The sequence below is a fragment of the Hydra viridissima genome, unplaced genomic scaffold, assembly GCF_058129835.1.
Source record: "Hydra viridissima isolate aposymbiotic clone 2 unplaced genomic scaffold, HvirCarnegie_v1 scaffold_5, whole genome shotgun sequence".
Lineage (NCBI taxonomy): Eukaryota > Metazoa > Cnidaria > Hydrozoa > Anthoathecata > Hydridae > Hydra > Hydra viridissima.
The window spans coordinates 19,930,366-19,946,734 of NW_028324304.1; the positions used below are offsets into that span (position 1 = coordinate 19,930,366).

At 29.2% G+C, this 16,369-nt stretch overlaps 2 protein-coding genes and 1 long non-coding RNA gene across 3 annotated transcripts; 1 reads left to right on the forward strand and 2 right to left on the reverse strand.

Moving 5' to 3' along the window:
- Positions 1-2,433: 2,433 nt before the first annotated feature.
- Positions 2,434-7,286, reverse strand: LOC149889246 (uncharacterized). Its single transcript, XM_090088707.1, has 6 exons — positions 6,451-7,286; positions 5,938-6,102; positions 3,845-5,716; positions 3,673-3,762; positions 3,090-3,447; positions 2,434-2,961 (listed from the first exon to the last, which is right to left on the reverse strand). Exons 1-5 carry the CDS (start codon positions 7,025-7,027, stop codon positions 3,233-3,235), a joined length of 2,919 nt encoding a protein of 972 aa, XP_089944833.1. The 5' UTR covers positions 7,028-7,286; the 3' UTR covers positions 2,434-2,961; positions 3,090-3,232.
- Positions 7,287-7,795: 509 nt separating this feature from the next.
- Positions 7,796-10,606, forward strand: LOC145186088 (uncharacterized). The gene is made up of 5 exons (XM_090088708.1): positions 7,796-8,217; positions 8,337-8,796; positions 8,884-9,058; positions 9,241-10,279; positions 10,347-10,606. The coding sequence occupies exons 1-5, from the start codon at positions 7,932-7,934 to the stop codon at positions 10,493-10,495; spliced, it is 2,109 nt and encodes a 702-aa protein (XP_089944834.1). The 5' UTR covers positions 7,796-7,931; the 3' UTR covers positions 10,496-10,606.
- A 4,623-nt stretch (positions 10,607-15,229) lies between these two features.
- LOC149889247 (uncharacterized) lies at positions 15,230-15,867 on the reverse strand. The gene is made up of 2 exons (XR_016452918.1): positions 15,748-15,867; positions 15,230-15,563 (listed from the first exon to the last, which is right to left on the reverse strand). It is a non-coding gene; the product is annotated as an uncharacterized LOC149889247 (long non-coding RNA).
- Positions 15,868-16,369: the final 502 nt, after the last annotated feature.

A 16,369-nucleotide genomic window follows, 5' to 3' on the forward strand; every position in this document is an offset into this window, starting at 1 on the left:
AATCTTTTCTCAAAAAATTCTCAATAGAAAAATGTCACGAAACCTCCTCTAAAATCCTTCTTAAAAAAAAACAATAAAAACTCATAAAAACTCCTTAACAACTCGAAAGACTTTCTCTGCCGTTTTTTTTCTGTCTGCAGTGGTTTCTTGAATTCTTGTACAGACAATTATCAGTGAAGGTGCAATTGTATTTCTGAGCGTTTTTTGCAAAAAAGTCTTTAACTTTAATGGTGTGACTGATTTGTTTTTCTCGTAATTGTACATGTATATCCACGTAGTGATTTGGTTGTCTCGCTCTTTTCTTCGATCGAATTTTATGCGTTTGAGTCGGAGAAAATTTAAGGATAATTTTTATAATTTTTCTCATTTTCCTTCCTCGCAGTAATTAGACCGAACAATTTCTCTCTTGATTTGCTTTTAATGAAAATACCGCTTAGAAATTAGAAAAAGTTTTATGATGAATAGTAAATCTAACAATAAAGATATACTTTGCTTTTAATGAACACTTTAGCAACAAATGAAGTAGTATAGTTTGTACCAACATAACTTGATTAAGACAAAATATCAATTTCACTTGCAAAACAGTTGGTAAAGTTTTAACTTAGTAACTTTGTTCTTCTTTTTCCGGAGAAAAAGATCGTAGCTAACTTAGACATAGTGCTTTGTAAGTGTCCAAGAATTTTTTCAACTATGCGCCTTTTTTTACTTTTTGTAATTTCATGGATTGGTCCCTGCTCTTTGAAAGTCCAACAGAATATCCTGTCTGTCCACTTCATTGTGATCCAAATCAACTAAGTCTGATGCAAGTTTGATCCTGTTTAGAGCAGTTGTTGATTATATATAGTAAACTACCCAAATGAAATAAAGCTTTGAAATGGTTTGCTAAGCCCCGTAAAGATGCAGAGCAGTTCAGCCAAAATTTATCTTCGATTATACTTAAATTTAACATACCGAAAATAAACTACGACTTCTTGCCGACCAAGTAAGACAAACTACGTCTTTCAGGAGAATAAGCTTTTCAGTATGCTCAAAGTGTGTAGGAGGCTGTGGCAAGAGCAAAATTTTTGCAGTTTCTTTTCCATTCATCATCTCTGAATTGTGTGACACAGTAAAAAAAATGTTTGAGCCAACCACCACATATCTCACGGGTACCCTGAAGGTGACCTAAGACCTCATAACATATCCCATTAATTTTTTTTTTTTATTTTGAAAGTAGTCCATTAGTACATTTCAAAACTATCAACATTTAAATCCTTTTATGGTAGCTTTTCGAGAAAACTTAGTAAGAAGTTTTATTAATTACGATGTTCTAATATTAAAATAATATTTACGAGCCGTTAAATACAGGAAAGTCTCCCTATTTTGATTGGATGGCGAAAAATTGGTCTACAAAGTCCGAAAAACATTATTCTCGTTTGCCGGACTTAGTGACTTCTATATGATATATGTGGAATACGTATATGAAATATTATAAATATATTTTTAGAGATAAGGACCGCGTGAGACACATATTTTAAAACAATAGCTAAAAAAACAATTTTTTTTGGATAAAATGGCACTTGGAGCCGTTGCCAAAAACACTAAAATTTTAAATTACCCCAGCCATCGCATCTAAAAATTTACACAATTTTAACAAAATCTTTTTGCCATACTGAAAGGGTTGTTCGAAAGAGATTTTTCACAATTTATAATAGGCAAATATATTTGACCTAATTTGGGGTAAAACATTTGACCGAATTTTGTAACTTTTTTGATCTGTTCCCTGACTCGAATCAATTTTATAAAAAATCTGCCGCGCTTAAATCACAGAAGACAATAAAACCGCAACAACCCCCGTTTTCAGAGGGAGTAATTGCAATTGCAAAAAGAAATAAAACAACATCTCTGTCCTCTATTCTTGCTCTGATAAAAATATCTCTTCACTGAAAACCATAAACAGCTGCCGCTGCTGCTTCATGGAAGTAATAAACAAATGCTGTGGAGAATGAACTAATATTTTTAATTATAGATTTCATGGTGTTTATTTGTAATTGTTGATTTAAATCCACATTGGGTACGGTAAAAAGTGTGTTGTTGAAATTTTAAAAGTTTTTTTCTTATGTGAATACAGAATTATGTATAAATATATTAATTGATATTTCATTTGCTCTGAAAATTCTGAATACACCCAAACATAGAAAACAGGTTAAAAGTTGGACTTATATAATGACTCATTAACTCCAACATTTGCTTACTCGAATTAACTTATCTGCCCCTTGGAGAGCCGACATATTGGGAGTTAAATATGCAATTAAATATCTACAAAACTGCAATTACAAATATAAATTGGTAAATGAAAGAAGTTTTGGGAATGAAATTATCGAAGTTTTTATTAAATTAGTTTAAACTAATTTAATAAAAATACTTTGTTGTATAATACATTACACAATTATGTGTTGCAAAAGCTCTGTTATTTAAATAATATTATAATGATGTAACCAACATTATTTCTTTATATAATCTATTAAAAACAGACTACTGAAAGGTTATTAAAACATCAAAAAATGTAACACATCAAAGACAAGTAAAAAATATTTAATTAAACAAAACTAGTTAGAGTGAAACTTTTTCTAAATTGTAAAAAACCACAATCAAATCTTTTACTTTAACACTTCACACCAAAACTGTTAATCTCAGTAATGCACAAATGTGTTGTATAAACATTTTCAATAGAAACTCCAAAAACAATAAGAATCACACTACAACATAATTTATCTTGTTCTATTACTGAAGTTGCATCAACATTTTTTCTAATAACTCCTTTTTTTAAACTAACTTATCATCACTCTTTTTCTTAACTGAAAAATATTTTTTATAGTAACTACTAATCCAGTGTTTGATGTAGTAATTCATGTTAATGCTTGATAAATCCACTTTCAGTTCTTCCTTGGCTAAAAACAATGGCTAAAATGGCTTCTTTGGCTAAAAACAAAAACAATTTCTTTAAAAAATATCTAAAGAAATTGCTGCATAAAGTCTTTCATATTAATAATATCATCAATAGTTGAGTATTACTGGATCTTGAAGACAAAATATTTAATATTAGATACCTTCAAAGTTATAGGTACATAGTTACCAATTTGATACTTCAACTTTGGCCACATAGTCTTTCATAAAGTCAAAAATGAAAAAAAAAAAATTTTTTATATGGCTATTTCATTAGTCAATGAGTTTATTTGCATAGCATTAAAAATTAGACAAAGTAAATACTATATGCATGGTCAAATAAACGTTTTTTTTTAACTTTGACAAATACTTCCGGATATATTAAACTTTGGATAATTGTAATGTCATGGTTAATTATTTCCGGAGATAGATGAGCAGTATCTATGTTCAGTTCATTTTCAGTCAACATATGATTTGTATGCGATTTTCTGTACCCAAAAAATTCCAAAATTTTTTTCTGATCTAAATTTTAATCAATCAAAGTAAAATAATAAAAATCAAATTGCAAAACAATCAAAAAGGTAAACTAATTATTGAAACAAGGGTTTCAAATAGGCTAAAGTGTATATATGCAATGGTTTAGAACTTATGCTAGCTTTAAGTTTTGGAAAAAGTAATGAATACAACATATATGACACCAAATAAGCAGTATTGATTGAAATTAAAAAATCAAAAAAAGTATTTTACCTGGTGATAAAATGTTTTTTTTAATAATACAATTAGTTTGTGTTTCAAGTTTTGGCTTCTTTAATTTACTTGATGACTGTAATTGAGAGTCTTGATAAAAAAAAAAAACATATTTAAAAGCATAAAATTGAACATATAGATATCAGTAAGGCCAAAATATATATATATATACCTTTTATTTTTAAATTCCAGTTGGTAAAATCAAGAAAACTATCTATTTCATCTGCAGAAGGCTTTGCAAGTCTTATGTTTGATGTTTTACGCTTTTTTTTGGTTGAATAAAATGGAGACTGCTTGGTTATTTGAGTGTTTGATGGAACATTACTTTTGAAATGTAATTCATTTTGCTTATTTGTTGTTAAGTTTAAAAAGGTATTTTGAGCTAATGATATATTTTTGTGTAAGCTCTTCAAACCTTCTTCATCTGATACTGTACTACAGGTAACTAAATTAACTAGATTGTTTAAATTTTTAATAATGGTATTTTTTAAAATATTAATATCTGCAGGTTCACATCCTTTTACAACTTTACACTCTAATTCAATAGAATGTGTTGGCAAATGAATAGGTTCATTTTTTTTAGTTTCACAAACCCTGCTAAGACGATGTATTAAATGAATGTGTTTACAGGGGATATTTTTGGTTAGAAAATCCATACAGTCGCAACTATATAAATGAGCACATACTTTACATTCTGGACATTTTGTGAGGCATTCGTTTATTTCACACAATTCTTGGTGTTTTAAAACTCTGTATAGGCAAGCATTTGTTTCAGACTGTACTAGCCTTGCTCCTTTATCATCCAAAGTAAAACTTTCATTCAGTTGCAGACTTGCAATGTGCCTAGAATGCACCATTTTCAACTTGAAGCTGATTTTACCTTTAGTTAATTTTATTATTCTTTCATATACTTTGTCTCTGTTAAACTTTAACAAAGCAAACAAGCAATTATCAATTCTTTTATTATGCTTGCCTTGTAGGTAACTGTACTTGAAGACTTTGTGAAAAGATTCAACATACATATTTGTATTTATGCCAAGACCCATACGATAACAGAATGCCCAATTTTGTTTATTACTGACCCAATATTTCTCAAAATACTCCGCAAATAATTGTGTTAAATCAGATGATTGCAAGTAATTCATTAATAATTGTAAATAGTCATCAAATAGGTTTCTATCACTTAGCTGTAAAAGAAAGCGAATACGTTTGTATATATCTGCTTCCATTTCAATATTGTGTATTTTTTTATGCAATTCTTCTCTCCAAGCTTTATCAACATGCCAAGTACACCAGAACTTTAAAGGCTCACACAAATAAGCATCACAAAACGCTTCGTAATATTGTGATGCCATATCACTCATTATCCAAATTGGACAAAAATTTCCAGAATGTTCTTTTAGTTTTATAAAAAATAATTTTAGAAATCTGAATGAATCACTATTTGATATGCACCATCCAACAGGTTGCCCCTCTCCAAATTCATCAATAACTAATATTGTTGTCAGCAGAAAATCATAGGCATTTGTGCCATGTGTAGAATCAATACAAACACCATTTTTGCCAAACTGTTGTAAAATTTTTTTTTGATGCTCTGTTTGCATTATAATGATAAAGTCAGCATCTTTAAGTTTATTAAATGTATCTGACTCTCCCTGTAATTTATAATGTAAAACATGATTATTTTCCTTCATTTGCCACTCTTTTAGCCAAATTGCAACACTATCTTGGTCATTAGCATGAAGCTGTATAGAATTAATGTTAAATGCTTTTTCGAGATTTTTAATATCTTGGTATTGAGTTAAATGTAATCTGGATTGAACAGAACCCATTTCATCTCTAATATCATCTAGGATTCTATCTTTGGTTACACCCATTTTTAGTTTGCTGGCAATTTCTAGTCTTTGAGCACTTGATAGGGAAATATGTTGAATTTCATTGCTATGTCCATAGTGAGAATAACAAGCGTGAACCAGAATTGTTCCATCTAAGTTTTGGTAAACTTTTAGAGTGGATGTGCAATTTTTTGCAATTTTTCGAGTGCCTATTTTGTAAAATATTCATTATGGTAATAAATAATCTATTATGGTAAATAGATAATTGTAACTATTAAGATTACAATTAACTGTACTTATATATTATACATAACTTTTTAAATTGTTTTAAAGAAAGATAATAAAGAAAATTCTAATAATATAAACAAAACATAAAAATAATTAAAAAATAAACAAAGTAGTCTTCAGAGACTATTTCAGTGAAACATACCACTACTTTTAGCTATTCTTTTCTTTGCCATGCTTTTATAAAATCCACTTCTGTTGCATTGATAGTATGATACTTTCCTACCATTTTTATCCAACTTTTCACCAGAAGGTAAAACATATTGCATTGAGTTATTACTTTCAATATCTGATTTCCACAAATCAAATTCTAAACATTAACAAAAAAATGAAACAACAATTATAAAAAAAAGGTAATAAGAAAGACAGATAACTGATTGTTTAATTCCTTTACAAATTTGGCAATGATTCATAATATAAGAAGCTACTATTCTGAAAGATGCATTATAAAAGGGCCTGCAACAATAACTTACAATATAAACTATGAATAATCTACTCCTGTGAGTATTGTGAAATTAGTTAACTATTTAATTTTTTTTTTTTTAAATCTTGAAAACAAAATGAAACTCAAATTTAAAGAAGTAAACAAAAAAATAAATAAAAATCATTTTTTTTATAAAAGCATATAAAACAATTTACTTCAAAAACATATAACTACCTTTAAAATTAGAAAATGATAATTTTTCTTCCTGAAAAGTATAAAAATGAACCGCAGATAAATGTTTTCGTAAACCATTAATTTGTCTGCATTGAAAACCACATTCTAGACAAAAAGAAATGCCTGACTGAATATATGCTTGAGCTTCATTAATCAATTTGTGCTTATTTTTTATATGTCGCTGCATATTCTTTTTTTTGGTGAAAGTAACATTGCAAAATGCACATTTTAGAGATGAAAAATTGTTACTTTCTATATTAACAATAATATTCTTATTTAATGATGATTCAGAAACATTTGTATATTTGAAATCTTCATTAGAAGGCACTTCGAAACTGCTAGAAACTTTGCCTAAAGCAGGAACAACAAAATCCAAATTTATTTCTTTACTAATAAACCATGACATTAAAACCAATCTTAAATATTTAGAATATTTTGTAGGCTCTTGTAGAAAAATGTAATTATTGTTCTCTCTTTTATCATTGCTTATTATATGTACAAAGTAATCATAATTTAAACAAGATATCGCACAAATTATTATAGTAATAACTCCACAAATATTTCCACATGTCTGCATTGGGTAGTTTCCTCTGCATAATGAACTGCATTTTTTGACGCCATATCTGTGCGTTTTTGGATCATGACAGTATGTAATGCTAACCTCTTTATTTAAGTGATACAATTTTCTGATCAATAATTTAACTTTACATAAAAAATCATCTGGAACTGACCAACCTAATGAATCTCCATAGTAAAAACTACACTCAATATTATTATAAACTGCAAATGCCCAATGGGAACCAGGATTAAAATCTGTGCCAGAGAATGTTTTTTCATTGTTTCCTCCAACATTTATAATAAATATCAATTTAATAGGGACAGAAGTTATCAATCCTATAATAGTCCTATAATAGGGACTGAGTCCTATAATAGGGACAGAAGTTATCAATCCTATAATAGTCCTATAATAGGGACTGTCCTATAATAGGGACAGAAGTTATAAATCAATATATATATATATATATATATATATATATATATATATATATATATATATATATATATATATATATATATATATATATATATGTACATCCATACATGGTCATAAAAACATAAACTTTTTTACGATCCGGCAAACGATTAAGTTGTTATTCGGGCTTTGCGGAACAAGATTTCTTATCCAATCAAATTAGGGAGACTTTCCTGTATTTAACGTTTAGTTAATATTTTTCCATCGGCCATTATTGTTGTTTACTTTCTGTAATTGCAACCACGCAATTGGTGATAATAATATTTATTTGTTTCCGATTGGCTTGTTTGTTGTCAATAAAAGACTTAGATAATAATAAAGACTTGATTTATAACAGCGAGTATAATTATAAAATTACTGTGTATTTCAATTTGAATACACAGTAATTCATTTAAAGTAAGTAATTAATTTGAAAATATAAAAATGATTTCTCAAGAAAAGAAAAGAAATGCCATACTTTGCTAAAGATCATAATGAGTTTTTAAAATGCTTTTGTATATGCTGTTTGAAAAAAGGCAATGATTTAAGATGCATTCAAACCAAATGCAGTAATTCATACCCACAACAAGGAAAAAGTTATGAAAATCTTATCAAGAGATTTTTTTGGGAAAACTTCTCTGTTGAAAACCCTGATCTGCCTAAAATGTTATGTTCAAATTGTAGAAAAAATCTAGTGAGTTTAGAAAAAGCAGATTCAAAAAGCTTTTTATTCACCGCTCGACCTAAGTACGAAGGTATGTTTTTCTAATAAAAAATAAGCCAATAAAAACTAGTTAATTTTTTCATTATTATTATTTTTCTTATAAACAATATTATGTTTGCATTTAAAAAACTAATTTCTTGTTACTTTTAGGTCTTAATACTAGAGTTATTCGAGGTGGGAAGTGTGAATGTTTTATTTGTGTTAATGGGCGTACAAATGGTACTAAAATGGCAACTCCTCCACCAATGGTTTCATGTGAAACTAAAAAAGATATAGATCACATTCAAAATAGTGTGAATTTTTCTGCAACCAATGAAAACTTTGTTCTTTGCAGTAGTTGTTTTCGACTTATAGGAAAAGGTATTAAACATCCTTGCACAAAGTTAGCTAAGCAAAAGAATTTGGCACATATTGTACAATCTACCTCACCTGTAACTAAAAGAAAAATTTTATCAACCACAATCAACAGTTTAGTAACCAATGACACAGAAATAAAATTGAACACCTTTGGCCCTAAGAGACTTGTTGTTTCTGTTGGAGTAGTTGAACCAAAAAAACCTTACTTTTCTCTCTCAAAGCTGAAGCAACTACAAAGCAAACTTCATACAAGGTATATGTTAATTACTACAGAATTAAAAAAATATACATTACTTTAAAAAACGTTCATTGTTTTTAACATTTGTATCCAATTTACTAGTGACTATAAGATGTTAGAGATTGCTCGATTTATAAGAGTGAATGGGGGCAGAAAGTCTGTTGAATCTTGTTTTTCCAAAAAGTTAACAGAAGAAAATAAAAATCTATTGTCTTTGTTTGATGCTGAGCTCATGCTGATTCAGTCTAAACAGGATATTGAAGATAAGCAAAAAGCGGTATAATTAAAACATATCTATACTTTGTTTACTTTGATTTTAGCTCCACTAAAAAGCTCTAAAATAGTGATATATTATAATAAAATAATATTTAATGCAACATAATAATTTTATATTTTGATCAAGTTGATAACATAAAATAAATTAACATACTGAATTTAAGTTGTTTTGTTATTGTTTAGTGCATCGAAAGAACTGTTCCTGGTGTAATATGCAATAATGTTGATGAGTTTGTTGCAATGGTTTTACAACATAGATCTCTTGAACCAGATAATGTAGATGTTAAGATTGGGGTAGATGGAGGGCAAGGCTATCTAAAGGTTACCTTATCAATTACATTGAAGCCAGAGCTTGATGCACATTCAAGTGAAAAGAAAAGACTGAAATATTCTGATGAGTATGGATGTAAAGATTTTAAGTTTACTAGTGTTCACAAAACTTTAGTTTTGGCTGTATTACCCTCTATTGATGAAAGTTATGCAAACATAAAAATGTTGTTGGATAAATTAAAACTTAACTCTCTGGATTACTCTATTTCAGAAGATCTAAAGGTTCTTCTGCTGATGGTTGGAAAGCAGTCAGCAGCTTCAAAGCATCCTTGTCCATTTTGTGAAACAGAATCACCTAGTATGCTGAGAGCTGAATCATATTCTCTAACTTCTTTGTGTGAGTGGTATAACAAATGGATAGCTGCTGGAAGAAACATTGCAAAAGCTAAATATTTTAGTAATGTAGTTAATCCTCCTTTATTGACTGGAAATGTAACAATCTTATCAATTGTCAATATACCAGGCTTACATATTTTGCTAGGCATAGTAGACAAACTTCTCAAACTAATTGAAAAAAACTTGTTTGAGAGTACTTATGAAGGATTTCATTTTGTAAATTGTTATTTATCTACAATTAATCTTGCCAGAGTACCTTATCAAGGTAAACACAGGTTAGAAGGAAATGGATCCAACAAGTTTCTGAGAAAACTTGATCGTTTTCAAATCTATTTGAATGAACACAATATTGTTGGTGGAAAGTATATGAAAGCCTTGAGAGACTTTAGCGATGTTGTTCATGGGTGTTTTGGGAAAACATTAAATCCAAACTACTCTGAATATATTAAAAGATTTTCACAAAGTTTTAGAGATCTTGGTACAAACATTACACTTAAAGTTCATATTGTGGAGTATCATGTTGAAGAGTTTATTATAATGAAAGGAGGAAAGTTTGGTAAGTGTATATTTAAAACATTTTAGGTTTTTACATATAAAAGTATTAATTTTCAATATTTCCAAAGGTTTAGGATATTGGACTGAGCAATCATTGGAATCAGTTCATCAAGACTTCAAACAATTTTGGGAAATACGAAAGGTAGGACAACACAACGCTAATTTCAATGAAGTCTTGCGAAGAGCTGTCTGCGTGTACAACACAAGACATTTATAGTTAAAGGGATACATATAAACAAAGCGTGTATGTATGTATATATATACTTTATAACTTTAGTTAAATGTAGCATATATGCTTTAGTAAATATTTCTTTTTTAGAAAAAAAAACTATTTTACTTAGAAATTTTTATCCCAAGTTCCAAGATCATTCTATAAAACCACACTATTCCTGTAAATTTATCTTATCCTCTTCAATAAAAAAAACAAACTTTTAAAACATAAGTTCGTCTAAATTCAAACTAGAAAACCCAAGTTTTTATCAGAAATTATTTCTAAATCCGATCCACAAAGTGTCAATACAATAGCACAAATAACCAAACAAATTTTATATGGCCATTTGATCCGCTCTCAGGGGTCTTAGTATGAGTCAGAGGGGTAATAATCTCTAGATTAAACAAGTATTGTAACTAAGTTTTCTCGAAAAGCTACCATAAAAGGATTTAAATGTTGACAGTTTTGGAATATACAATTGGACTACTTTCAAAACCAAAAAAAATAATTTATGGGATATGATATAAGGTCTTAAGTCACCTTCAGGGTACCCGTGATCTCCATTTAAATCAATATTCCTTCAATCCCTTCTAATACTTGTTCAGCTCCTGGATCATCAGATTCTATATACTCTCTATACTAGACCATTAACTACTATAATGTTTTTAAAACTTGCATTTTTAGATAATATAAAGAGGAATGAGAAAAAGATCCTGAAGCACGAATATCCAAGTTTACATCAAGACACAAGTTGGTGAGTGTAAGCTCTGCTAGCAATTTACTTTCATCACTTAGAATGACTAAAATTACAAGTGCATATCTGCAAAATTGAAAAAATTTTTTAAGCTGTACTCCTAAAAACAATCCTTTAACTGCAACATTAAAAAACTTAACAAACTTTGACTTATTCATAAAATCTTTTGTTGCATTTCAATTTGTTTGGTAACTTAGAAATTTAAAACTTGAAAATTAGATTTTTAACAGCAAAAGAAAATTGTTTGCAGTGAAGCTCAAAAACATTTATTCTATGAGCAACCTGTAAAACAATAGAATCCTGTCTATGACTTAACCTAATAGTGACAGCATTTTTTCTAATATTTCTTCTTGATGTCCCAAAGCACAGGCCCTTTTTATTAGTTTTTAGCTAACTATTTAAATTACCATCATGCTTAGATTCTCCAGTACCTCGCTCCAATGGCAGTCAAATATATAAACAAAAATTTAAAAAAGGTACTAAAATAAACTTATTTGAGTAGGAAGTTAGTTATAGAAGTAGTTAGTTAAATAGACTGAGTGCACTGTTAATTTAATAAACCGAGTACATGAAACAATTTAAAAGATGTGAAAATAAATGAGTTTTGATAACAAATGTTGTTTTTATAACCACATAAGTTGCCTTAGTCATTAGGGAAAGAAAACACTGGGATATGTAGCATTTTCACCTTAGAATTTTTACTTACCTATGATTACAAAATATATATTTGAAATTCGGAGATGGACTGTTTGTTTTCATGAATTTCTTAGTATGAGATAAATTGAAAGAAATGGGAACCAACGTTTAAAAAATCATTTTCGAAAAATTCTTTGTCTTGTCCTAAAACCACTTGAAATAGCTATCGAAGCCCATTTCAAATGAGACTTTATTTTATTGTCTTCTTGAATTGTAATTCTTTTCATCAGAAAAAGTTGGATGAAGCAAACACACCAATTAGTCAGCTTGTAAAACAGAAGCTTGAAAAATGAATCGTTGAAAGGAGAAACATTAATTTAATACATACATCTAATTAAATAATTGGTAGACTCAGATTTTTTAAATCAAGATGGTCAGTTTGGCAATAAAATATAAAGAAATGTAGCATATTTTGCCACAAATCACATTCAAAGATTATTGGAGCCTAGTGAGGAAGATAAACAAGTAAATATTTGTGATATATCTGATGATATCAGAAATAATAACAATAAATTTAACTTAGCTCAAGAAGTACAATATTTTGTTAAAATATCTGATTTCCAAATGACAATTAACAAAGTTGAAATTGGATCTAATCTCATTAAAAAAGAAATGGCTCTTTTTGAAGCTAGCATATCAAGACCTTTAGATATGCTTTTTAATGCTCTTAAAACTATTCCTCCAAGATCTGTGGAAGCTGAAAGGGCATTCTCTTGCCTAAGATTTTTTGCAACAATAATAAGAAGCTCGTTGCAGTTAATTCATCTAATGTATCAACATTAGATGAATTAGCTTTTTTAAAACAAGCAATTAAGAATTATGAGTGATATTATTTATTCTCAATATAGGAAGATTTAAAATGTAGTCAAAAAGAAAGCATGTGTTCATCCCTTCATCAATTTTCTTTTTACCACACAAGCATCATAGTTAGCAATATTCAGAAGTGGAATCTATCTTTACATAAGAGGTATTCCACGAGAAAGAGGGACAGGCATGTAACCCACCATCTCAGGTTTTCTTCATACTTTGTATAAATGATCATCAACATCACATAGATTACCTTGTAAAATTTCAGCACTGTAATTAAAATTGGTTTTTGAAATATCTTTATTTCAAAATCACCTATTTTGGAGGATTTTTTTCGTTTAGCGGCCATCTTGGTTTTTGTGTCGTTTTTGTTTTACATTTTATTGAAAAACCATACATATGATCAAACTTAAATTTAGCCCTTTTATAGTTTTGAAAAAGAGGAATCAGAATATGATGTTTATTTTATATAAAAGCAATGGGAACAAAGTAAAATTAAGAAATGTATTTCACCTATAGTCTATCTGGTAAAATTTAATTGCCCAAGGTTGCCCATTTATTTTTTCAATTTTATTTTTCTGTTTTAAAAATACATGTTTTAAAGAATGCTTCTGTAAAAAATTGAGAGAGTAAGTATCCAGCTCGGGATGAAACTTTTGAAGTTTTTGTGAAGAATCGAAAGCTTGTTGCGAGGAAAAGCCCATTGATTGATGTCCCAAAGGAGTTAATTGTTCCTCCAATTCTACATTGCAAAATAAAAATTGGGAATGTGTTATTTGAAAAGTTCCAAGATAACGAGAAAGATTCGAAATGCTTTCAAGAAATATTGCAAAGATGGAACCTTAAAGTGGATAGGAAGGCTGAGGATATTGTCTACTCCAGATTTCATGGGTGCGATGTAAAGAGATTGTGTGAATCTCTTCCTGATTAAATAAATACTTGCAGTATTGAGAGATTTTGATAAGTGGTCGAAAGCTGTTTCTTCAAAAAAAGTGAATATTTTTTCTGAGGAAGCTGCTGTAATCGCATGCAAAGAGGTTCATTCTTCTTCTAGAGATTGTTGTTTGACAGCTACCCTAACAAATGATCTTGAAACGGTTGGCGGTTTTAGGACAAGCCCTTTAATTCACATAATGGTGATGCATCTCGGATTTTTTGTGCACAAAAATAAGTTTATCGGAGCAGGATCTGAAGAAGGAATATAAAGTTTTCACAGTAAATTATCGAACGAAATGACTCGGTATAAGTTGTCCGGAGAAACTCGGTTGAAGAATGCCCTAAAATGGATGTGAATTGATATTTTGTTATCTGATTCCGGTCTAATTATGTAATATTTTTGACAATCGATTTCAATGTTTCTTATTTCTTAATGATGTAGTTGATAAACTTGTAGTTTAAATTACAGTGGCATCTCTGTTTTGAAAAGTAAAAAAAATTCAGATATACCGTTTTGTAGAGCGTTCACTCTTCAACTTAGTAATACATCGTGTTATATATATTTCAGCTACTTTTCGAGATAATCCAGAAAAACTTTTTTGGTCTTTCTAAGCCATTTTATAAGGTGCGATTTCAGAACGTGATAACTTTTTTTTGGACGATCGAAATTTTTTGAAACTTTTGTGATAATAGCTGATCGTTATAAAACTTTATTATTACGTTTATAAAATTCTTGTCATTAAAGTTAATTGATGTCACGGTCGTTCAAACTCTGTTAATAAGCGACAGGTTATTGTGCGCAAGCGCAGTTGGATTATGAAAATTTTAGAACTTTCAAAATGGCTACGGACCTTCGTTACAGAGTGAATTTTTACTTAGCGACCAATTTTTCATTACTTATCACGTTTTTTAAAATCGTCTACGTTGATAACTAGCTTTTAGACTGTTAGTAATGTCTCGGTAACTTAATTTTATTAAGAAGTAAGTAAAATGAAAGAGGAATATTATTTTATGATTGAAGAGGATCTACCTAAAAAAACTTTTTCTTTGATTTGTTTACAAATTTGGAAGTCTTTTTACATTTTTTTTGAGCGATAAAACTTAAAAGTTTTTCTACTTTTACTTATATGAATCTTTTAACTTTTTATTTCTTATAAAAAATCTTAGCACTCAATTTTTTTTCTTGTTCAAAATTTACATCTAACTATTGTCCTAAATTGATAACATTTTATTTATATCGTTTGTGAAATAAAAGTTGTCCTTATGTAAAAAACTTGACTTAATGTTTTTAATAAGTTTAAATAAAATCTTTTACTTTATATGAAGTTTTTTATTGATTTATTAGCTTAATTTACTTCATGAATATAAACACTACATAATGCATGTGGTTAAGTTTGATGGTTATTCACAAGAACTATCCAAAAAGTTTAATTATTTTTAGATGAAAATCCATTACAAAAATTTGAATCTTATTTACAGGGTCTGTGGATATTTGGTTGGGAAAAAAAAGTATCCTATTGGAATAAACCAAAAAAAGAACATTGAACTATGTATTCCATGTCATGTTGTCAGATTTAGAGAATGTACACTCATCTAAAAATTTTCAAAACGTTATGATACCATATATAATATGATCAAAAGAATGAAATCAACAACACTTCTTTTAAATATCAACTGGAAAACTCATTGTGATAAATGCTATTGTTATCAGCAGTTAGAAAAACTCAGTAAAAGTTTAAATGTTACTAAATCACTAAAACAAAAATAAAAATGCTTATTGGTTGCCCTGGTATTGGTAAAAAAGTGTGGTCATCTTCCATGATTGCTACCATTAAAAAAAGCATTGTGACAGCACATGACTTGGAAATAGATATTGAAGAACTAAAAAAAGAAATCAATCCTCATTTACAACTTTACCAGTGTAATTTTTATGGTAAAATACCAAAACAACCAGCAACTCTAAAAAAATGTGAACACTTATTTTGTGTTTTCTGTCTTGTGGAAAATATAAAGGTTAACCAACTCAATGAAACATAATGGCCAAAATATAAACAGCTTATTTTACCTGAAGATTTGATTTCCAGTATTAAAACAAATTCTCTTTTGTTGTTTTCTCGCAGCGAACACAACGTTTCAGTTCTACATTTTCTCTTCTCCTTAAATCATCTCCTTTACAAAAAGTTTTCCTTCAATTTATACTATACAAAGAACCTCAAATATGCTCATAAAATAAACCGCTTAAACTATATTTACAACATATCAAATAAACTACGTCAATCAAATCCGCCGTAAATAGTTTCTTCACGCAATTCAATTACACTCCTCCTTGATCCTTCGGGATCACAATTAATTCAAAGCAACTCTTGCTTTGCGGAACATCACATCAATTGTTTCTTTTGCGGATCCAAATCTCAAATACCGCTTCTGGCAATCCAACTGCAACGCCAGTCGCACCCTCTCGTCAGGCTACTCTGCCAAACACGAGAAACGTTTTAGATCAGCAAAAGAGACATCCATTTGTTCCTCATCTCTCATCTTCTGCTTCGTACACAAATCATGCCACGTAGGCATCCGAAGGAAAAACTCGATAAATAAAGACATCTTCGATTCTCTTCACATCCTTCTTATCTTCTACTCACAAACAATCGAAGACTAAGTATTACTTCGCAACAAAACTGGAAAGAGCA